Consider the following 25,688-nt stretch of genomic DNA (forward strand, 5'->3'; position numbering starts at 1 on the left):
CTGGTACAAGAGCTAACGATCCAACAGAAACTGAGTTTTGATATCCAGAGAAATAAATGGTATTAAATGTTGTTTAACAATTGCAGCACACAATACCTCTGCGTATTAGATGACAGAAATACCATTACATCATAACATCATATCTGTCTCAATTTCTTTAATGAATCATGTATACTTTGTGCGTATTTGACGTTTTTTTTTCGATTCGATTGTGAAAATCCTGAAATGTATTTAAGTCTGAGTTCACTGTACCGCTCCATCTGATTTTTGAAATTCGTTGTGACCGATTTTAATTTTCCTCCGTCGCCTCCTAAGCTTTCTAATTTAGGCACGTTGTATCATTGACGATCCCTAGACAGATATGACTACAGTTTCATGCAGGGATGCAGCTTAGTTATTACATAACTCTTCTGTATCTAATTCTACGTATCTAAATGAGTTATTCTCTTTTATTGCACAATATTGTGTACAATCACCGACAGAAAATAATCGGGATAGTATTAGGTTGGTTTTAAGATGTTTATGTAATTAATAAGAACGGTTCCATGAGTTCCTCAGATGCATTATTAGATACTATGTAATCCCAACGAAGAACGCGTAGGTAGGAAATACATGCTAAAACATAGCAGTTATGAAATAAGTGTACTTCAGCGGTAGAGATAACAGACACGTTAAATGAAAAAATCACATAGTTTAATTATCAAAAATATGGCAGTGTACAACAATGTACAAGTATATGTATTTAGCAAAATAATGCAGTAATCAGGTTCACTTTCCGGGCACTGCAAATTAGTTTTTGCGACAGATTTATTTCCTTGTGATGTAAATATCGTAAGATATGCTTGCATCAAAAACCGATAACTTTAGTAATGTATTTACAGTTAAGCATTTGTATCTTTAACTTTCGTGTATTGATCAATCTTAGTGAAGACAAAAAAGATGTCGGCGCAAGTAGCTTTTATCACGCGCAAATCATTGTCACCTCTTTAGAAATCCTATATGTTGCACATTAACGACCGGGATTAATCTACGACATTATTGAATTTTTATTGCTCAATGTCCTACCATAACGACATAAAAACTGAAGGTCTGACGTTCTCTATTGTTTTTAATCGAATACAATTTCATCACCAATACAATTTTGTATTTTGAAATGAATTGAAAAAAATAAACAAAGAATATTCTAGCACGATCAGCTTTGCCCGAGGGTTGAAATCCCCTTGTCCCATCCACAAAGAAGTGAATGAATATACTTTTTTCTCACACCCTGCTAGTCATCTTAATTCTTAATGTTGTTGACGTTACGTATTTTATGGAAAGTTGATGTCATCCGTTTAAACCCTCGGATGACAACATTGCATGCATACGAATGTCAACAGGGTAAGAGACATTATTTATCTACCTCATACGGGTGATCCTAAGCATATTAAGCACGTAAACACTGGCAAGCTTCTTGTTTTACAACGTATCATTTTCCATTGATTTGAGATTCTCGTCTCTAGACTCAAAAGTGTTGAAAAAAATATAAAAAATGAAACCCAACATGGTTTATGAAAATGAGAAAAAAAGAAAAAGTTTTAAGCAATGATCATATATACATTTTTGATATCTTTTTATGTAATGACAAGCGTTTGTGCTATGATAGGGATATGAGCACGCATGTTTGGTGTTGTCTTAGGGCTAGTTTTTTGATGTGCAAGCAAAACAACATTACTGTGGAACGCATGACGTAGCAATGGAAATATGAAAATAGAGCACATGATATATACTGATATGGAAAATTGCCACGTGGCACAATTTCATTAAGTACACTTCAAATCTGTCAAACAATTTGCTTGAAAATATTTTGCATTGTACTTTACATGATCACAGATTACAATATCTTCTGTACTTATAATGGATTATTGTCTTTCATAATTCTATTACAGAGCCGCATTGGCCAATCAAACATGACTTACAAAACTACTTTGATATTTCATGTTATGTGGTGATAACATGAAAAGAAAATAATCAATGAATATGCTTCTTTCATTGAGAATTTAACTATATTATCATATTTCAAAAGCAAAGATGTGGATGCAAATATGTAGATAAATCCTGACTAAAATTATATACACAACACAATTTGAAACACAACTACGTTTTATAAGACTATCAAATTAAACTAATTTCGGATATTCATTGCGCTTCCCTGTTCTTCAGAAAAGCAATCGCATGAACTCGAAAAATGTAAATGCATAAGAAAATCATACGCTTCACAAAATATAACCATAAAATCCAGGTTCTATCTTTCAGGCATTTCCTCTAATGGTACCCACATTTTTGGAAACGGCGCATGCGTGGCGGGTCTGCATTTGTGATCCGGGTCACTGATAGGAGGTCGCCATTGTCCATTGACACACGTTGCGCCACTTGGTCCTTCCAATACGAAACCATCCTTACATCTAAATAGTATCCGATCTCCATGTCGTATTGTTTTCATGTAATGTCGGAAATCAAATATTGCACGAAGACCATTCTTGTAAATTTTTCCATGTGCAATCGTTCCAGGGTTTGGACAATAAACTGAAATAACATCGAATTTTAAAACAATAATTTTGACTTTGTAAATACAAAAAATGATATAATTGAAGCGTTGATACTAATTTAAATGTGCTGTCAGTTCAAGGAAACACACAGTTCGCCAACACAATGGCATATTTGGGAACGTCAGTTTGGTTGTTTGAATAAAAAATAAACCTTTCAACAGCCAATTCATACAGTATATAATACCATGTGTACTTACACTCCTTACAGACTGGTTTTCCTCCTGTCCATAAGCCGAATTTACAGGTAAGAAAAGAGTTGTCGGCAGGCATGCCCCGAAGACGGTAGCCATTCCGGCAGATGTATTTAGCTCGACTGTTGTGCCGTAGACCGTCGAACACTCTCAAACCATTGTCAACGTGAGGCGGGGGACGAGGACACGAGGCTAAAAAGTCAAATTATGGCAGATACAATACAATTCATGAAAACCAATATCAATATATCGATTTAAGATTCAAAACTGCAAATGGGATTGGTTTTGTCCTATGTTTTACAGTAAACCAATTCTATATAGAACGAACACATCAATACACATATTTTTCTTTACATGGCGACTTAAAATTCCAAATAGAACTCATTGTCTGGTAGTCAATACAATATTTCGTTTTCAGAATACGCCTAATATTTAAAAAGGGTGAAATTTATTGAATCATGGCGCTAATGCATCTCTTCGTCAAGGTTTTTATATCTATTTCGATAGACTGTCTGAGAAGCTTTGAATAATTTAAGCCTTAGTATTATTGACGAATCCTAGGACAAAACAGCTGTATGATCAATTTATGATCTATTTATCTTTACCTTATCTAATTTTTAATTTAATTGTAAGGTGTTTTTGTCTTGTTTTTTATTATTTTTACGATCATTAAAATAATTACCTGAATATATTTGCAAGACAGGTTTTGTGTCTGTCTCTATTACAGAATAAAAACGCACTGAGTGTTGAACATAAAGTAATTAGTTATTTCATTTCTGTGCATTCTTGATAAAAAAATCTATGCTTATTATTCGTGTTCAATCTAATTACCTGGTACACAACCTGGCATTGAAGTCCATGTGCCGTTGTAACATTGCACACGATTGGTTACATCCGGGACGAGGCCGTTCGTACATTGATAATTCAGCTCGAAGCCACTCCGCACCCATTCGCCCTCTCGATACTTCTCCAAAGAGGCGTTCAGTATATTTGGAATCTGACATTGACCTGGTAATCGAATAATCTAAAAGGTCTATGCACATTCAGTGGCAGAATCATGTGCAAGCATTAGAAATTTATGTTGTTTTGAGAAAACAAGATTCTTAGATGGAATTCTAAGACTGCTGAACGTTTCCAAGAATTGTGTTTTGTTAAAATACTGATACAATAAAACGCAATAAAACTCATAATCAATAAACCAAAGAGAGTAAAAATGAAGGCTTTGTCAGTAGATCATTGAAAAAGTACACGGAGAATAAAGCCGTGTGGTCTGGAAGGGTAAGCATCTTCTGCTTCATCGGCAAAACCCACAATTCAAACATTGGCTAATCCTGCTAAGCAATGTCGTTTTCTCGCATGACAACAAAGTTAACAACGAAACCGCCAGCCTTGCTAAAGATGATCTAACTTCATGACTCACGAGGACAGTAATCAACAAATTACGATAAACTCTAAAAAATATATATATATATATATATGTGTGTGTGTGTGTGTGTGTGTGTGTGTGGGTGGGTGGGTGTGTGTGCTTTCATGCAACTGGAATACAAGGATTATATTACTAATCATTCTTTACATCTCGTATTATACTAAATTGAGCAAATTAGTGAACCCAAATATTTCTAAAACTGCAACATTGAAAACCATTGTTCCTCATCACCAAGCAGTAGGCAATGGCATAACGTTACTTACCCCAGCACGTAGGTGGAGGAGATGACCACTCGCCGTTCTCTAAACACCTCGTAGACAGCGAGATTCCATCAAAATTGGTACGAACTGCGCAACTGTACAAACGAAATACTCGTTAACCACCAGACGTACAAAATTACAAACGCGAATCTATCGGAAAGTTGTTTTGTGTATACAAGCATACAAAGACACACAAAAACACACAGGCCACACACAACCCCGCACACACCACCCTTCCACAACAGCTATCTTTCACAAATATGTCCCTCACTAAACAACTCTAGCCTCTATTTCTAGTCAGGTCCTCAGTGACTCCATTTCTCTTGCATATTCCAAAGTATGTACTAATCAAATGCGAGACATTGATTTTTGTAGGGTTTTATATATCATTATTTTCGAAGATGGAATAAAATCGCGAAAATTAGATTCCCTATCGATAAGAGAAAACGATGGGCCTGTATTGCTCATCTGGATATTTCGTTTTTTCAAAACATATTAATCATAATTATACTGTTGCATTTCAAAAGTTCCTTTTGGGTCCGCCCTCAAGAGTTTTACGTAGGAAGAAAAAGATGGAAGGGTGCGCGGTATATCTATGTCCGCTCTTGCTCGCTTTGTGTTTATTCGTTTATTGAATTAGCAATTACAAACACTGATTGGTGACAGTCGCCTTTTCATCATCCTTATTGACGGTAAAGGGTCATAAAGGGCACAAAAGACAATAATACGAAATCCATTATTTTCTAAATTTCATTTCTTCACCACATTAAAACGGATTTCCTCAATGGCCATAGTGTCAGGCACTACTAGGCAGAGTGAACAATATAATTTCATTATAATAAACTAAAGTTTGAAAACACGAAATTTAATCAATGTTTTGTCATTTGAAATCAATGATTGGAACTTAAAGAAGGGCTTTTAATAAAGACGATAAAAAAGATTGTCAAGTTGCCCAAGGAATTTAACCATAGTGATAATATCTTTAAATTTAAAACCCCGACATGCATGTCTTTCCCATAGTCGATAGGTCACACTCACCTGAAGAAAAGCTCGGACCCGACTGTTGTTGCTTTACCCAGGACATAACCATTATAGAACGGCACCGGCAGGCGACAACTAACCTCTGTGAGAAAAAGTTGTTCTGTAAGTAAGCAAGGCCTTGGTAGGTTTGTTAAGAGATAGGAAGGTTAGGCGGGGGAAGTGCACAAGCTTTGGGTGACATGACTACACCAACACATCATACTCCAGTTCCGGAAACCTTAGTAGGGTCAGAGTTCATTCCTGCTAGTCACAACACTGTTGGTATCATACACAAGTGAAATAAGTACAAACTGCATTTCAAACTAGACGCTTAATCACAATGAATTTAACACCTGGAGAAATATACAGGTGTTAATAGACACACGTTTACAACAAAACAGAAAATAAAATAGTGCAGCCATGCATTTACTAACTACACATACACCTTTACCGTGTATATTCCGGCCATTGTCATAGTAACAGTTTGATTATTGTAAACGAAAATCCTTTGGTACAACTATATCTTAAATACCTCGAAGAACCCTCTACTACACACATTAAGTAAGATTCAGACTTTTGAAAGGAAACAAAATACAAACATATCCCGTTTCTAAGTTAATTAATCTGAATGGATGAACTCTGACCCGATTGGTTTCAGGATTTCGGAGTCTGTCTGGACGTGTACGAGACATGGTAATTTTTAATGAAACTTACTATTGGGCGAGTCCCATCTCGAGCTCGAGAATTTGTTTCGAGAGGAGACACCTGGAGAGCGAGCTAGAAGTCAACAATAGGAGAAACGTCACAAATGCTGACGTTTCCCTTTTAAATACATCTTCAGTGCTATTGGCTTGTACGAAACGGGAAATATTTTTTTCAATGAGTAATTAACAGGTTTTAAGAGTTAATATTTATCTAAGTTATCTATGATGACAATTCTGACCTCGAAATGCCTTCTCGAAATTAACTTACAGTATATTCAGTCTATAATTATGCTTTGGTTAGTCTGATGATGAATTATTGTAATGAACGATGATGTATTTTCAGAATTGAAGAATGTTTTGAAATAAAGGAAAAAGGCCACAATTACAACAGTATTCTATTGGAGAGTTTTCAGTTTATCTTTCTAATGGCTACATGTATTTTACCTTGACAGAGAACGGAATCGCCGCTCCACGTTCGATCTGCTTGACAACGCCTCTCCACAGAACCTGACAGTTGGAATCCCTTGTTACATTCAAACCGCAAAACAGTTCCAAATGCATTCCCAGAGCCCACCATCGTCCCTTCGAGAGGTGCTCTCAGTTCTGTGCACTCAACGGCTGTATCAAATACAGATATCACAATCATTTAAGCATGTCCATCTCATTAACACGATAATGAATACATAATTAGCGTATCAACTGCTGCGTTATTTCTAACGCGACAAATTAAAAGTAAAGGATATACAGTTTCCATAGTTACTGGTTCTTAGGATGATGTTTTCTTTGTTGGCTGGGTTTGTCGCCTGTGAACAGTATCGCTTATTTTGAAGTAGGGGTCTCCTTGCAACACTCGGTGGCAACCTTACCGAACAATTGGGTAAATTTGGTGAATGAAGCATCTTGCAATGGACGCAACACCGATGACACAGACCGGTCACTTGATCAGTGTCATGTAAAACACAAACCACCATGGGTATGGGGGTCGAACCACGCGCCTCGTATCTTCGGCTGAAGACAAGTTACACAAGCAAATGCTCTAACCGACTATCGCACCCCTCCTTTTATGGTGATAAAAATACAAGGAATCCATGATAAGACTAACGTGGTACTCGTTAACTCTACAAAGGTCAAAAGAAAATTTGTAACATAGTAAATCTTTGTCCTTCTGATCTTCTTTTCTTGCTTTGTCAAAAGTCTGGATGGAAATATTTCCTTTGTTTGCATGATTCTCTTTGCTGTTGTTTACACATTATCATTATTATAAATATTGTTGTTTTGAACATTTGACGAGGGTTCCTTGGCTGTATTTGCAGAGTTAATTGTATTAAATCATTCTGACGATATCATCGTCATTTAATTTAATTTTCCATTGTTTAGAAAAGAGAGTTGTGAAGTGGAGTTTGGAATGCTGAAAGTGTACAACGTAGAGGTGGCAAATGTTTTAATGGAAAAAAATGAACACTAAGCAAGCTGACTTTGTTCGATATATTTCACTTGTGACTCTTTTAGAAACAGAATCTTCCTTGCAATGCAGTAGTAATCAATATTAATGTAGTCTTCAACGTAAGCCATTCAAGAATTCACAGTTCCTTTCAAAGTAAGATTCTTTCGATACTCTTAATGGACGCCACAATGGATAATTGAACAGAACAGTTTTGCTATGTTGGCATAATAGGAAATGGTGCAAACATGTCTATTCTAAAGCTTACTTCCACTTTGTAGTGTATTTGAGAGAGCTGTCGAGATGCAACTAATGCAGGAGTTACTCCCCTTACGAATATAGACTACACAGATGTTCTGAGCCTGAAAGATGGTTATTGTCAAAAATATGGTTATCTTGAGTGTTAGTGTTATACCAGTTCAGAATTACTATGATGACTATAGTCAAACTTCTGATTATCTGTATTTTGGCAGGTAAATCATCAACATAATTTGCTCCTAATATTTCAGCATCAGCATCATCGTCAGCGTAAGCTATTGTAACTGGAAGTCATCATACAATCTATTCGAAGAAAATACAGCAATGTAAAGTCATAAACTTTAATGAAGTTGGGAATTAGTTCATCCCCCCATCTGAGATTTGACATTCATTTCGACCAGTTTATATTTCCATGTAGTCGCTTCTTGGGTTTCTCGGATTTAGGCCCTTAGTTTCAGTGACACGTCCTAGAAGGACGAAATAGTGCAATTTAATTCACTGTCTTATTACCTATACATTTTGGTAGAAATCCCGACCATTTCTTGTTTTCCTCACAGGTCCGAGTTCTCTGTCCGATAAGTTCGTAACCCTCGTTACAATGGTAATTGACTGATTCTCCGAAGAAGAAGCGATGCCCCGACTGCCAACCGTTCACGAGGTTCCCGGGAAAGCCACAATTGATCGCTGCAACGTGATGAAAACAAAAGGGAGATAACCAAGGTACTTTGATTTCGATATATGTCAAAGGTAAGATAAATGTAAGATATTGTTTATTCTTGGAAATGCATATAAATGTAGCATCCATTTTCCTTTATAACAAAAGATTTTAATTTTTCCAATAAGAGGTCGATCGACAAAATCGATCAATATTAGACAAGTTATGCAGACACAGATATCACATTCCGAATTACCTCGACCATTTTGGTCCAGATCTGTGAGAGTAAGTATAGACAGGAACCATGGAAATCTTACATTTACGATTATATGTACAACATAAGAGTCGTGAGATCATAGAGGACCATGACCTTCTAGTACTTAACAGATATAGCGCTAGCAATAATTAAATAGTCCATCAAATAATGATGGTGGGCTGAATTACACTACAGCATCGTGAAAGAAGCTCCATAAGAAACCATGCAACAGGGAAAAATACAAAAATGTGTCATCAGATTTCATACGTCTACATATTAGTCTTATTCCTAGCCAGGTCCAATCGCCGTCCGTGTTACACATGGCTCTCGGATCTCCCTCCATGTCGTAACCTCGATCACACGCATACGTCAGCTGTTGCCCGGATGAAAACGTCCCACCAGTCTCGATATCCATAATGATGGCGTTCGTGATAATCGGCGGTGATCCACATGTCACTGTAATAGAGGATATGGGCGTGACTAGAAGTAGATGAATTGACTGGTTATATACTATTTCCAAGTAACGTAAAACCAGCATATTAGTACAGTGGTCCTGATGTTTCTCCGCTATATCTTCCTATGTAGTCTAACATTCTGATATATCACTGTCCGGTTTAGGAGAATCCCCTACCTGTATGTGTTCGAGATCGATTTTTCTCTGTGTTGTGCTGACATTCTGTAACAAATTCTCATCAGACGAGACTAAGATAAATAGATCTCCAACATATACGAGTAATAGATTATATTTCTCGTACATAATTTTGTCAAAATGACATGACATTTTCTCGGACAATTTTATTTTGAGATTTTTCTTATATGTCATTTACTTCCCTTTACGACTGTACGTCATTAGAAAGACTGGGAATTACGTAACAAAGGACTGGTAATTCCGTTAGAAAGGTCTTGAGAGTCTATTAGAAAGGCTGGGAATTCCGTAGGAAAAGACTGTGAATTCCATAAGAAAGAACTCGGAATTCCGTTAGAAAGACGGGAAATTCCGAGAGTAAATTACTGAAGTCTCCCATAAGATAGACACACCGTATTCAATGTTGCACTATACGTAGAATTATTTCATATTCGTGTTGAAAATTTTGACAGTTCCATATTTTTTCTTGTACCCGGTCTATGCATCGAGAAATTCACACCATTGACTATCTGTCCTATCTCTTACTGATCTTGATCAAACATTTGGTTCGGTAAAGACGTCTTGTTGTTGATGTCATTGTTACTAGAGACGTGTAACACGACACACAAAAGCAACATCATGCTTCTTACTCGTAATTTGGATTAGACAAGGATGCTAAAAGTACATTAGGTCACTGATTTCGCAGTAAATGGATCGTGTGCCTGTAGCGCCATATATTGTACGACCGTGATTTAAAGTACTTCGGAATTTCTAATTGTTATACCGGCTGAATTGAACATTAATTCTAAAATTAACATATTAAGCCAGTCTTCTAGTAGTTGCACATTCTTTATCTTCTATATATATCACCAATCAATAATCCGATCTCGGTAACGTTTATGGTGTGAAGCGCCATCGGTATGCCTGTCGTAAAATATCCGTGGAGCGATGCTCATTCAACTGACGTCATCAGTCGCATCATCGAAGTAAATGCTGCTGATTATATCAGGCGTACCCTTAACCACAACGAGGCTGAGTCTTACCGAAACGACGCCATAGTGGAGTATTGATGCAATAAGCGAATCTTCGCATCACGTCATCAATCGAGACAACGCGTCTTGCTCAAACGTCGTCAAATAGTTAATCGGAAGACATCATCAGACCGCGTTATACCGAATATCTTCGTTCGTATTTTAATATCGTCTAACTGAGATATGTGAAATAAAGCATGGTTATTGGAAGACGACTTCATACCTCGTTTAACCAGAATATCTTCGCGCCTCGACGAATTTTAATTTCGTCTAAATGAGATATATGAAATAAAACACCGTTATTGGAAGACAACGTCGTCCGTACTTGCTATCCCGGTTACCAAGGTTTGAACTTCTCTGTCCGTTGATCCTCACATTATGAAATACCGCCATTGTCAATTTAGCTTACATTGTAAAATGATTCATGTATCGTATGAGTTACCTTTCTCGCAGCTTGGCTCCCGTCCTCCCCACGTGCCATCCGCGAGACATTCGCGCTCCTCGCGCCCAGCCAAGAAATAACCATGTTTACAGAAATATTGCAGTTTGGCTCCTGTTGTAATCTGGGTAGGAGGAATAATCCCGCCGTTCTCGATTGAAGTGTTGTTTAAAGGACATCCGGCATCTAAAACACACGATATTGTAGTTTGCCGGATATATCAACGACATTAAATAAAATCATTTCATGCAATATTCGTTCAGATTTGTAATTTAAATGTTGAAATTTGCATGAGGAACCCATACATTTGTAAAACATGTCTGTGTTGTACTTTTCATATCATGCACATCATCAACATTGTCCTTTCCCGTCCATTTACATGTATTATCTCTTTACATATACATCGTAACTGAACTTGAAGCCTTGTTATAGGATATACCATTACTACTCACGACTACATGTCATGTTGGGTCCCACCCATCCACTCCGCACACACCAGGCACGGAAAATGCTGCCCCTGTTTGATGTGAAGCCCGGATCACACTCGTACTGCAGCATGACTCCTTGTTCATACGACATCCGCCATGGTTCTCTATCGTGCTTAGCATTGTGAACCACCGGTGGAGGTCCACATTCGGTGCTCACTAACATCAGGAAATAAAAAACCGAAACATAAAACAAAAGTATCTACAATGTATAAGGTTGTTATAAAGCCATCTTTTATCAAAACTAATAAAAAAAACATAGATAAAGCATGACTTTACTGTACTTCATATGAGCAGTGCTTATACCACATGTGATAAATGTATCATAACCTTTAGCCTCTACCCTTTCTCTGATATATTATTGTAACCTCCAGTATACAGTCACACTTAATGACATTGATCTCTTCAATCAAATAAGGAAGTAAATCTATCTCACAAATTCCGCAAATAAGTTTGCGTCTTTTACCTGGAGGAAAGACTCAGTTTTAAGAATAGGAATGTACACATAATTTAAAATCAAAAATTATTTGCCCTTTTTTATTGCAGCCACAATAAACCTGGCCTGTGTGACCTGAAATCTGGTGGTGTATAAAGGTTATCAAGGTTTGACTCCCATACACCTGAACTACACGTATCCGATGATTGGTTGAATTTTATCGTTTCTTTTTATTTCTCTCCACAATATGACACAATATGACAACATATACTCCATATTGTTTGGCTTTCGTTGCCGTGAAGTTGACCCACCTGTGGCCTCAGCACTGACAATACATTCCGGTTCCTCGTTACTCCACTTCCCGTCTCCTTGACACACGCGCCTGGCCACGCCCCTAATCTCGTAACCATCGTCACAGGAGTAGCGAGCCACAGCGCTGAACTTATTGTAGGGCACCACCTGCACAGATCCGTGTGTGATCCGTTTCGGGAGAGTCGTACATTTCATATCTGTAAAAAGAACAAAATCAGTTCTAAAAATTTGAAAAAATATAAAAAAAAAAAATCTGTATACTTTACAGATATTCAGATTTCAGGAGCCTAATATTTGGCGGCTGTAACGGTCGGAACTAGTTCCTGCTGATTAAATTTTATGCGGAAAAAAAAGAGAGAGAAAAAATATGTATTCGTGACTAATTATAATTGACAATATTATTTTATGCCAGAGGAGCAATTTTGGTAAAATGCGATGCATATTGAGAGATCTGGGGTCACCTTTTACACACAGAAACACATTTTCACTGGTTTTCTTTGAGAACGAAGATTTAGCTTATTCCTACTAATTTAACATCAATACAAACCAATAAACATACCCAGGAAAGGTCATGATTTGAACATTTACATCAATAAAGCTGAACAAATGAAGACAAACAAGCAGTGATTCTGGTGATATTTACAAGTAATGAGAATAAAGTTCATCTCAACACTGACATTATCCGTCCCTAACCCCTAGGTACTCAGATGTCGGACTCGTAAAATCCAGGTCGTTTTGTGATTGACATCTCATTCCAGTGGTCTGAGAATAAAAGCTCCTTGCGATCTACTCAGAGGCGAAGGATCCGTTTTTATCTTCTGGAGACAATGAAAATAATCAATTAAAACCACTTATACCCTAACAATGCCATGGCTTATATATCTCTCCACAAACCACTCCTGTCGGGACGGCCTGTAGCAGTTACCTTTCGGGAGTATCAAAGTTGAAATCCTACGGAGAATAAGCCATACTGTTTTGTATTCCAGGATACCGCATGACAAGTTATTTTGGCGGGGATGATATTTTCGCTCTTTCGCGATAAATTAACATGAATGCGAAAACTAAGTTCGTGAAATAATGAAATACATTTGTATTAAAGGGTCCGTTGTAGATAAAGCATGGGGGTTTAGAGGCCTTCTAATAGAATACAGACATTATAACTACTCGTAAAAATGAGAAACCATTTCAAAACATGAAAGAGAAAAATAGACAAGAACACTCCTTTCTATCGTTTATTATATTTCTACAGTACAGGGTCAATCTCAGCGTTACAATGTCAACATGGAACTGATTGTGCGTGGCGGTGTCGATTGATGGCCTGGATACATCAAAGGGGACAATAACACCAGTTACCATACTGAAAACGCATATCTTTACATGAAAGCACATAAAATAATGTCACGAAACAACAACACAGTTATTGAAGAAACACTGATACATTAAACTCCAACAACACAAAGCTTAAAAGATAATACACGAAGCTAAGAAACAAAAATCCTTGAAACAAACACACAACAATACTTGGAGCTAACAGACATCAATACTTGGAGCTAAGAAACAAGAGCACATGGAGCTAAGAAAAAACAGAACATGAGACAAACATACAATACTTGGAGTTAACAAAACAATAACACATTGAGTTAACTAACAACAATACTTGGAGCTAACGACCAGCAATATAAGCAGCTGAAAAGAAAGAATACACGAAAAATACCCACACACACAATAATACTGCCAGGAAAGAGCAAAGACGCTAAGAATCAACAATACATAGTGCTCAGAACCAACAACATCAGCACATGAGAAAGTACTATTTACGGTCTTGCTAAACAACTGGACTGATTTAACAAATCTTTAAAAAATTGCAGAGACAACGGTGCAGAGAGCGATAAAACAACTAGTCGAATTATCAATTATCGGAACAAAATCTTTAGACATCATGTGATAAATAACCTTGAACTCTCATATTACAGGAAACTCGGAAGTGTGACCTCCAGTCATTGAAAGATTATAACATCATGCGACTCAAGACAAAAACAATTTTCAATCTCGTAGAATCGATCATAGCTGCCGGCTGCAAAGCGTGTCAGCTGTCATAATACATACGCATATCTTGCTTACTTTGGTCGCTTGGAGATGACGATCGAAAGTAATGACCAAAGTCTGTCCCATTACAGTGAGTCATGCTATCAACAAGGCGTCCAATCAAAAGGATTACTGGTGACGAGACTTTCGGTTAAAATAGCCACTGGTAATGAGTCTTCCCATGAAAAGAACCACTGGTAACGATTCTTTCCATTAAAAGAACCACCGGTAACGAGACTTTCAGTTAAAGAAAATACAGGTAACGAGACTTTCAATTAAAGGAACTACTGGGAACGAGTCTTCCAATTTAAAGAACCACTGGTAACGATTCTTTTAATTAAAAGAACCACCGGTAACGAGACTTTCAATGAAAGGAACTACTGGTAACGAGACTTTTAATTAAAGGAACTACTAGTAAAAGGAATCATCCGATGGTAACGACACTTTCTAACAAAAGAACGGCTGGAACAAGACTTGCCATTAAATTAATAGCTGGTAACGACCCTTTATAACAAAGGAACTGATGAAACAAAATCCCAATCAAACGGACTACCGTTAATGAGTCTAGAAAATGGAATGGTGGAACTAAGACTTGCTAGCAAACGAACTGGTGGTGGCGACACTTTCTAACGAAGGATCACATATTAACTCAAATAAAAAGGACTGGTAACTAGGTCTTGTATGATATATCAAGTTAATAAGGAACTGATGCTGAAACTTCCAATCAAAGGAAATAGTGGTAACGAGACTGCCTATCATAGGAAGTACTGGTAAGGAAACTTCTTATCATAGGAAGTACTGGTAAGGAAACTTCCTATCAAAGGGAGTACTGGTAACGAGACTGCCTATCAAAGGGGATACTGGTGTGGAATTGCCCTATCAAAGGGAGTACTGGTGCCTATCAAAGGGAATTGACTGCCTATCAAAGGGAGTACTGGGAAGGTCATATCAAAGGGAGTACTGGTGAGGAATTGCCCTATCAAAGGGAGTACTGGTAACGAGACTGCCTATCAAAGGGGATACTGGTGTGGAATTGCCCTATCAAAGGGAGTACTGGTAACGAAACTGCCTATCAAAGGGAGTGCTGGTAACGAGACTGCCTATCAAAGGGAGTACTGGTAACGAGACTGCCTATCAAAGGGAGTACTGGGAAGGAAACTTCATATCAAAGGGGATACTGGTGTGGAATTGCCCTATCAAAGGGAGTACTGGTAACGAGACTGCCTATCAAAGGGAGTACTGGTAACGAGACTGCCTATCAAAGGGGATACTGGTGTGGAATTGCCCTATCAAAGGGAAACTTGCCTATCAAAAAGGGACTGCCTATCAAAGGGAGTACTGGGAAGGAAACTTCATATCAAAGGGGATACTGGTATGGAATTGCCCTATCAAAGGGAGTACTGGTAACGAGACTGCCTATCAAAGGGAGTACCGGAAAGGAAACTTCCTATCAAAGGGAGTACCGGAAAGGAAACTTCCTATCAAAGGGAGTACCGGAAAGGAAACTTCCTATCAAAGGGAGTACCGGAAAGGAAACTTCCTATCAAAGGGAGTACCGGAAAGGAAACTTCCTATCAAAGGGAGTACCGGAAAGGAAACTTCCTATCAAAGAGAGTACTGGTAAACAGACTTTCTATCACATAGAAAGTACTGGTAACAAACCTCCTTTCAAACAATAGTAACAAACGTGAGACAGGCTTGATTCCGTGACAGCATCGCCATGTCTCTTTCGGACAAGTTTCTTCCGGTCCAATGTCATCAAAGTGACGTCAAATCACCATCATCATCATTAAGTGCTGTCTTTACACTTTTAAGTTTAAAAAACTAACTTATTGTAACAAACTGCTTTCTTGCAATTGTAGTTTCAAAGTTTTTGAAACCATAGCAACGAAAATCAATTTCAGTCAGTATTACACTTATTACGCCTCCTGTCCAAAATCACGATTTCAGTGATATATGACAACAACTGACGAGAATGCTTACACAGCATATTGTTTCAAGAGATCTAGACTCGTCAAGCCTACTTTAATGTTGTAACATTGTTACTATCATTTCTATTTCAATGTGCGACATGAATTTCTAGTTGTTATATGCTCGTTAGTATGTCTGGCTGTTCTATTGTTATAAATATGATTCTTATTTGAGTACGTTTGGTAGTGGTTTGATATTGTTTAGCGTCTAACAGCGTTTAAGAATGGCCTCTTTACGGATGCAAGATGAATGCACGTGTTGAATGTAGGTGTTTATGGAAGGCTGCAATCTGTTTATGTAACCATCTTTGTGATAGCGTTGAACTGACGTAGTCTTTATAGTGCTATCACACTGAAGCTTACTGCCTAAGACAGGCAACAGGACATTGTATCTGGTCACATTATACTGACAACAAGCCAGTGGTTATGTTGATACCTCGCTGTGTTTGTCTCGACCACGGGACTGAAACTTTTCGCAAAGGGGCGATAGTCCAACAAAGGCAGTGTCAAGAGACATTAGGTGGAAAATAATTGTTTAGAAATGAGATATAAAAATTATCCACTAAAAATGGTTGCCTATTTTGAATCATTCAACGAAGATGGTACGTACAATTATAACGCCCTTCCTGCAGGGCAGATATCAAAACTTAACCACACCTAGAATTACACGACTGTTGTGGTCGATCAACCTTTAACTTGTAACTATTTCTTGGGCTCAAATTTGTCCACATTTTTTTTCTTTAAATTACGGGTTCGGGTTTCATGTCTTTTTTCTTTTGTTTCATTCCTAGGATTCATATAGTTCATATCTTGTCTGGTGAAGAGGTTATCAATTAACTGGAAATGTAATTTTGAAACGTGCAAATGCTATTAACAACTGAAGTTGCTATCAGTTCTGAAATAAAGATAGGCGTAAAAAGTAGCCTTATGTTATCGATGCCACACTCAAACAACGCGAGCCATATCAGTGATAAAGAAAATTACTCAATACCACTTTTCATATCTTTGTTTAATGGCTGGTGACGTGATTATCCCAGTCTCTTTGGAATCGACAGTATCACAGATGATTTATAAATAGGATCATATTACAGAATCCAGAACGGATAGACTGAGATCTTGATATCCAGTCAGAACTTAATGTCGTTTGTCCACAGAGCTGCAAAATATAAGGATTTATCTTTTATGTAGCTTGGTATCATCCTCGACAGAAAAACAGCATTTTAACGTCTGGTTTCTATAAATACCTTTTAAGATACAAGTTACTCACGACCTCGTCTCAGTGTCCCAGATAACACTACTAGACAACTATATCTTTTTACGTCAAGACCGATAACTGTATAATTGTTGTACCAAGGCCGTTCCAGGGGGAGCAGTTCAACCGGAAATAACCAGGGCACGTGCACTGCGATGACGTTAAAGTACATCCGTCTTTCGTCGTAACCAATTGGAAAGCTTGAGTTACCAAAGACCTGTTATTCTTGCCTTTAATACGCCAGAGGACCCAGACACATCGATATTCTTACGTTTGTCTCTACAGCAAAAGATGTTTAATCTTATACGAAAGGACTTACATCTAGTGGAGAAGTTTTTACTAGTGTCTAAACAAAATATAATTACTGGCATGTCACTATGGTATCTTTTAAGACATATCCCCTCCGGAGGAGTGATCTATGTTTTAAAGTATTGTAGCAGAAGTCAAAATAACAGAGATATATTACCTAAAGTCCAATACAGTTGAATATCAAGAGAAATTTTACAGCTTTAGAAAACACAATGAAAAGGGTGAAATTAGCTTATAAATCTCTACTGCTATGTAATGAAACTTTTCATCACAGCAAGTTCTAACATGCTTATTTCCTTTGTACATATTTTCATTTCTGAACTGTTTAATATTGTAAAGTTGATTCACTTTAATCGTGTTCGTCCCTTGAGAAATGGTTGATGAGAATAGACGGCCAGCACGATGATTACATTCCTTTGCTGCTGAATAGCCTTTAAATTAACAAGTAATCACTGGATTGCCCCAGATAGAAGGTCTTTCGTGCTGAACCGTCATATATCAAACCCGATTAACATCAGGATTTAGCTCACAAAATTAACAAAGAGTGACATGTTCATTTTGTAAGTGTTAGAACATTGCCATTAAATAGCTTGCAATGTTCCGTATGACACCTGTTTCCACACAGACCTGTAACTTCTGTGAGTGACGGTACCCTGGGCCTAACCTGGTCCATCCATCACACCAAGCAGGCAGATCTACAACCGATACAACGTATATTGATTACACGTCCACGTGATTGATATGATTGACTATATAAATCGTCACTTAGACCCGCTCATCCTGACATTGTTCCTGGGTCGTCCGCAGCTAATATCCCCCTCTAGATCCATATTAAGACGTATTGCCATCACACTACTCATTGACTCTAAAATAGAACGTATTTATTGTAACATGGAAGGATAATTTCAACTGATTCTTTCTCTTTTTGTACATCAAATATATTGTTAAGTTCTTTTTTAGCGACATTGGCGACCACGAATGTCCGATTCATTCATTTGATTATGGCGATCACGAGCTAATATATATTTTAATCGCACGGTGACATAAACGAACAAAAAAGAACAATGCACAAAGTCAGAATATATTTTTTCATTGAAGACGTTGAAATAAAACCCGAGAAAATATCAAATGTAAACAGAATCATAATCCAGACTCAAATTCAATAAAACTATGGCAAAATGTCAACAAAAGAAATATTAACACGGAAAAAGAAAGTAAAAAGGAGAATAAGACCATGTGTTCCAGAAGAGTAAGCTGTTATTTGACATCTTGATTCCCGTAAAAAAAAATTCACAGGTTCTATTGTCTTTCCGACGAGCGTGATTTCTTTTTTTTTGTGAATTCCTCCTACCGCTACAAGGAATTACTCGTATAACTCGTCATTAATTCACGTTTCTATTAAATCAACCAGTTATATTACGGTCTCATCTTTTTATGTATCAATAGCATTCGTTAAATTACAGGTATATATATAAGGAAATTCAGTAGCTGTGTGCAGTTGGTATATGGGAAGCTGGAATGCCGTATACAATATTGTTTACCGTTTTCTTTTCGTCAGTATTAAGACGTGTGCGATTTCTTCTTTTACATTTGTATATATTTATGTCTTCTAAAGCGTATAGGGTCCCGAAATAGCAAGATTTGCCTCTAATAAACGGCATTTGAGGTCGGTTAACATATATTTGAGCTAGTCCTTCATATACTACTTAATTTCGCTACCACAGCACCATAGACATATCTCTCTGTTGTTTTAATACATCAGTTGGGTTTTCATGTTTAGCTGCGGTAATTTACTTTTTATCAAATAACTGTCTTATATTCGCACTGTGTTCAGCCTCACGTGTTTCAGATGTCGATGCTAGGAACGCATCGTTATTTTCTCACACACGCGATAGCAACAGACTGATGCCAGGCTGTACCTGGTTACACACGTTTCTGATCCTTACTCATCATACAGTGTCGATTTTTGTAAAAAAAAAAAATGGTAGCAACTCTTTACAAGTAAAACACAAGCTTATACCATACTGGTGCGTGGATTTTTAAATGAGACTTATTCAAATCATACGTACATTCTGAAAGATACCACCAATAGGATGGATGCTGTATATCAATGACACAGTATGCGTTTAACTAATATGAGATGACTATTTTCATTCATTACATGGATCAAGGATGCATTTTTTTCATTTGTTTATTTTTTGCTTTTTTTTTATTCATAAAATTGCAAAAGATTTGGTATAAGATAAGAAGCAAAATTATGGTCTCAAAGTACTTATATTTAATTTGACAGTCGCAAATCCCCAATGCAACCGTAAAATGTAAACTTGCTCAGATCCATTATTTGACAATGTTTAGAATTTTTCAAGACTTCATGCTTTGATAGAACAATGTTTAAGAAGGGATTCTGTCTTGATTTTTGGAATATTTACCTAAAATATCATTTTTATACTCAAGGGAGGTATTTTAGCACTAAGCAGTGAATCACGACGTCAATCACGTAGTCTACAAGGAGAAATATACATACTGTCATATTCTAAGCACGTTAATACAGGCAAAAAAGTGCAAATTCCATGAACGTTGAATTAAGCACTACTTCCGGTCATACATCTGTAAGTGTTGGGGTGGTAGAACTCGAAGTAAAATTAACAAGTCATAAGTCTAGAGCCGGAAGAACTTAAACTATAATGGATCACGTCTTAAGTTAAGTCTAGGGTTGGTAAAACTAAAATTAGAATGAATACGACATGACACAAGGGTTGTTAAAACGCAAAGTAGAATGGATCACGACTTAAGCTTAGTTTTCGTACGTTGGAACGAAAGGTAGCATGAAGCACAAATTTTCTTTTCTAACTCAGTATAGTATGCGATAGAAATGATTCCAGAACCTAGTCTTATTTTTATCAAAACAAAAATATTTTGATCGCAAACGTTTGGATTGTCATGATTCGCAATAAACAAACAAAACCTTAAAAAACGAGTTGTTAAATCTGTATCAACATGTCGACTGATCACCTTTATAAATGACATCTCTCGCCGCGTCCGTCATGTCGGAATCACGGAATCACGATGACAAGTTCTCGAAGTACGCAACGAGATTATACTGGTCCGGTGTCGACAGTAGAGGCGAAACTAACTGAGTTAGTAACATCACCTCATTTATCAGTGAAAGTGGAGAAAATTGTTCCATGTAAGCCACTAAGGTATATATAAGTGATATATATGATACACTATGGCGCCATTTCATTGAGACAGAGAAGAAACAAAGCACGCATCCTATATTTGATTATCTCAATTTCATATAAATGCAAGTATATAGATTTAAGACAATAACGACGTCACAAAACCTTAATCACAAGTCTACACGTGATTCTAAACCGATAGTGTGCTTTTGAGAAGCGTATGGGGAGACCTAGTCTGGCTACCAGCTCCTCAGTGAAAGAAATTCCTCTCTGCATTATATACTGGCTTATCTCCCCTTCCTGTGTCTGGAAGATCAGAATTAGAAGTCTATATGTTTTCTTCATTAATCAAATATATTAGAGCCGGGGGCCAGTCTAAGGAGATTGTTAACTCCAATTTGAGGTTGTTACAAATTACTGTCTGCCTCAACTATGGCTGATGATTACATGATGAGATATATGTATGTAAATAATATCAATTGAGTTTTGGTCGTGTAATTTGTGCAAAGCTAAATGTTGTATTTCTCCGGAAGTTAAAGCAATACTGCTTTTGGGCCTTCGATAGTTTTCCTCTTAAATTGTAAGCTCTTTTGAAGTGTGGGTTGAGGAAGGTGCTGTAAGATGTTGGCCAAGACCAACACCTTTTACTTTTCCGACGTCGCGGATATTTTACTGACTTTTACGACATATCGGGTGATTGACTGACTTTTACGACAACTCCCATATTTTACGACTCTGTTTTTGGCTCGTTAACCTGAAATTCTTGTGTAGTACTTTAGTGTCTTTAATTTTTTTTCATGATTATGTATCTGTATAATCACGTTTCGTGGTTGTTCTGTAGAAGTGTAGAACTTTGTTATATTTGCAGTTCTAGTGTTGGGCCATGGACCTAAAGATTTTTGTAATATTTACCGGTTGGTTCTGTTTTTCCATATACCTACAGTTTTTGTGGTATTTGCCATCATATTGTTTGGTCATGGATCTACAGATTTTTGGAATATTTGCCGTTTTGTTGTTTGTTCATGGAACTGCAGATTTGATTAATGAACATGCATTTTACAAGAACCATAGAGAGGTATAGAGAGGTAAACATTTCTTGCTAAAACACACAATCTTCGTCGCTTAAGATATCGAACTAGCTCTTGAACAGGTTTACAATCAAATTAATAAAAAATGAAAGCTCGTTATTTCCAGCATTTTATTTTTCTATTCCATTTCTTTTTACGCTCCGTATAAAATTTTCAATAAAATAGAACAAAGAACCACAACTCTGTATAAATACACTCAGAATTCGATTTCATCTGCACTTCCTCTTTTGCTTGAAGATAGGATGTTTTTCTCTTAATTCAGTGACGTGTATGAAGATTGAGTACCGTCGTACAGAAAGAGGGGAGTGGTCTGATTAAGCGTTTACCGTCTTGGCTGTCCTATTCCTTCTAAAGATGTATCGTTCACTATTTCTAAAACATTCCCCGAGGAATGGAAAACATGTCTAAACGTTACACCAATTCCCACATAGTTTCTGACAGAGACCAGTTCCTGCTATTTCGACGTGATGACTGAATAGATCTAATGCCACTGAGAGTAGTAACAAGAACAGTGTAATTTATAAAGGTGACTTACTATAGTAAGTTTCAAGTGATCACTGAATGGTGTACTGCATTCTCGACTTTTCCTTGGAACTCCTAACTCTAATAACGACTTTGATACAGCTCCAAATTCATTATATAATTCTATATAATTTACATAGTATCAACAAGTCCAGTGGAATAATTACTGTTATATCAATATATACGCCCCATATCCCTGCCGCTCTGGCTAGTGGTGACAAAGTGCCGCAATAACGAATTATGTTAAATCGTAGAACTCAAGATACAGTAAGTAATATATACTTCATTGTTTCTCCTTAACAAAGATGATTGAAATGAAAGACTATGTTGTAGGCCTAATGTTTTACAATTGTCCTCACCAATAATGTTGTGGATTTCGTGTGGTTCGTTTACAATTACTAAAGAGTATCCTCGTCTCAGTGATGACGATTGATGTGCAGAGTAACATTTTCTCGTGTATGTCTTGTGTTAAGTAACATTTCCTCGTTACCCAGGTCAATGATGAGGATTGATTTCTTATGTGATATTAAGTAATATTTCTTTTTCATTATTGTTTTCATCTCGCAATGCTTTTCTTGAAAATACATTTGGTGACGAATTCTGACTGAAATGACGGAAGCTTACGGCGGTGATGAGTGAGCAGGTGTGGGGTCAGTTTAAGCCGTTTGTGTGTCCCGTATTGGCGTGGACATTGTTTTGTTTTTTTTACGGTATTATATTTTTACCTGTCACTGACAACTAATTTGTCACATGACCTTAGTTGTTGTGTCTGTTGGAGACAATGTATAACGCATGCTAACAGATATCCATGGAGTAGAATACCAGACGAAGAGATCATAAAATCAAATGTAGTTTACATGTATGATGAGAGATGGGGAGGAGGGGCCACGACAAAGAGAGATTTCCTCTGTCCCAAATAGTTCACAGTACTGAGAGGTTATCGTAGACTTGGAAAAGATGTTGTGGAGAACACATTCGGTCCTGACATGGTGATAATGTGACATGGTCAGTGCCATCCAGACTCTATGGAACTCACCGTTTCAATGGGAGAAAGGTAGCAATGAAGCCAATGAGACGGGATATGCTTAGTAATTATAGACGAGCTTGGCGGAATGGTGCAGGGAGGAGGGATTGACTGTCTGGCTATTCAAATTACAAGATGGCTACAGAGATATATATTTATTTCCCAACACTGTCAACATGGAGAATATTGAAGTCACTGGAGAAACGTTATCGGACGCTGAGACCACTGATAGAGCACTGTGCTGGTTGTGACATTGAACAGACGAGCTTCTGTAGAAACCCTACAATATCTGAGTGGTGAGTAGATCACCAGTACTGACCCGCCAGCTTGAGAATGTTGTGTGAAAGGTCGAAACATCCAAAGGAGGCTAGAGTTTGCATGGTGAGGCCAATAAGGGTTTCAAGATATAGGTCGACACCAGTGGTGAACTGTTATACTAAGGATGTCACATATTGCAGGAAAATAGCACCTGTAAGTAAGCGTGTGTTGGTGGTTGGGGGGGGGGAGGGGGGTAAGTGTGTTGAGCAAATATTTGAGGTAATATATCTTACTAATCTTATAAGGACGAAATCTCATGAAAGCCTACAAACCCTTTCAACCCGGAGTATAAAAGTTTTCAGTACAAGCTCATAGAGGAACTTATCCTGAAGAACCAGTGCTCACAGAACAAGGATTGTGCCTCCCAAACTCCTATTTTTACTGTTCTTTGGATAAATATGAATTCGGAAGTCTTTTATCTCGAGCTCTTATAGCGAAATAAAGCATGGAGTTATACTCATTATAGCGGGAAATGTTTCATTAACGGGAGATAATTGTTAAAGACTCACTTTTAAGGATACAACTTTTTCCACATGCTCCATCGCAGACGCATTCCTTTCGGGGACTCACACACGTCCCGTTTTGGCATTTCTTCTTACACGTGCGTCCACTGTTTTTGTCAATCCGTCGTGGACACTCTTCTTCGATCGCTGATATAGGAACATAACCTGAAATCATTAATAAAAGAACGTTAAATAAAAAATGATTTTTTTCCTTAGTCCTGACGTCAGGACTATGTATTCGTCATTAATTTGTTTATCAAATAACTACGCTGCCCTGCAACATAATACGCCCTTGTCACAAATATAGTTAAGATCTACACATTATAAGGTTTTTGTGACGTCATAACTAAACGACGTCACATGATCGGCTTGACAATGAATAAAACTTCCCATGTGATTCGAAATTTGCCTGTAATTTATAAACTCGTTCGAGAATTTAATATTTACATGTAGCAAAGTATCTAAATTAACAATCAAACTCATTTGCGATCATATTTTAATACAATATGTAGTATTCGACGTTAGCATTTGAATATTAAAAAATATCGTTAATGGTTTAAATGATACTGTCAGATTCCAAACGTTGATACGTCGCTAGCAAACGAGTGATCCGAATATTATGGTTATTGAACCTCAGTTGAATTGTCATTATGTCGTTAAAACGACACAGTGACATTGCATTTCTGAGGATTTTGACAAATGTATAAAAAGCTAAAACTATTTCCTGTTTCCTTATTTGGAATGTAATGTGTTGAGATTTGAAGCGGAATAGCGTGTTTTTCAATAAAATTGAAAATATCTGTTCTACTGACCCGCAAAATTTTTTTGTTGGGAAGTAAGAAAATATCGTTTTTATAACAACCTACTGAAAAGGACAACACGTCATCGATTGACTGAGATAAATCGGTATTGTCCAACAACAGAGAAGAGACTAGGTCAGTGACGCATTACGTGATGTAAAACACATCATCCACTTAATAGATTAAAATGAAATAAAAATATGAGATAGAATTATGAATAATGTTTTTCTATGAATTTCCATTAGTATCGCTATAGAACTCCTCTCTTGTCACGACACAGGATTCTTCATTGCTGGTGTTTTCTTTGAACATTCCAGTCATGGTAAAGGAATCACTTTGTGGTTCTTTTACCATGAATTCCAGTTAATGATAGCCAGTGAGTGCGGAAATACAAGGTCAGGCCCGGACATGTATTGGACTATGTTGTCACGGTCATGGCTATAGGTACCTTCGTGCTATTCCAAGTCATATCAGACTAATATTGCAGTCACAGGATCAACAGTACTTTGGC

At 37.2% G+C, this 25,688-nt stretch overlaps 1 protein-coding gene across 1 annotated transcript in view; it reads right to left on the reverse strand.

The window, feature by feature from the left end:
• Positions 1 to 676: 676 nt before the first annotated feature.
• LOC132544641 (protein lev-9-like) overlaps positions 677 to 25,688 on the reverse strand; it is a 39,268-nt gene continuing 14,256 nt past the window's right edge. The window contains exons 2-13 of the mRNA XM_060208262.1: positions 24,384 to 24,542; positions 12,127 to 12,324; positions 11,347 to 11,538; positions 10,898 to 11,080; positions 9,067 to 9,255; positions 8,399 to 8,572; positions 6,634 to 6,807; positions 5,504 to 5,588; positions 4,469 to 4,560; positions 3,611 to 3,787; positions 2,786 to 2,971; positions 677 to 2,565 (exon numbers count right to left, since the gene is read on the reverse strand). Coding sequence (XP_060064245.1) covers positions 2,285 to 2,565; positions 2,786 to 2,971; positions 3,611 to 3,787; positions 4,469 to 4,560; positions 5,504 to 5,588; positions 6,634 to 6,807; positions 8,399 to 8,572; positions 9,067 to 9,255; positions 10,898 to 11,080; positions 11,347 to 11,538; positions 12,127 to 12,324; positions 24,384 to 24,542 — 2,090 coding nt within the window. The 3' untranslated portion in view covers positions 677 to 2,284. The remainder of the gene's footprint in view (positions 2,566 to 2,785; positions 2,972 to 3,610; positions 3,788 to 4,468; positions 4,561 to 5,503; positions 5,589 to 6,633; positions 6,808 to 8,398; positions 8,573 to 9,066; positions 9,256 to 10,897; positions 11,081 to 11,346; positions 11,539 to 12,126; positions 12,325 to 24,383; positions 24,543 to 25,688) is intronic.

This window comes from Ylistrum balloti, unplaced genomic scaffold (assembly GCF_031769215.1).
Source record: "Ylistrum balloti isolate Yb309-2 unplaced genomic scaffold, AGI_CSIRO_Ybal_v1 Utg369806, whole genome shotgun sequence".
Lineage (NCBI taxonomy): Eukaryota > Metazoa > Mollusca > Bivalvia > Pectinida > Pectinidae > Ylistrum > Ylistrum balloti.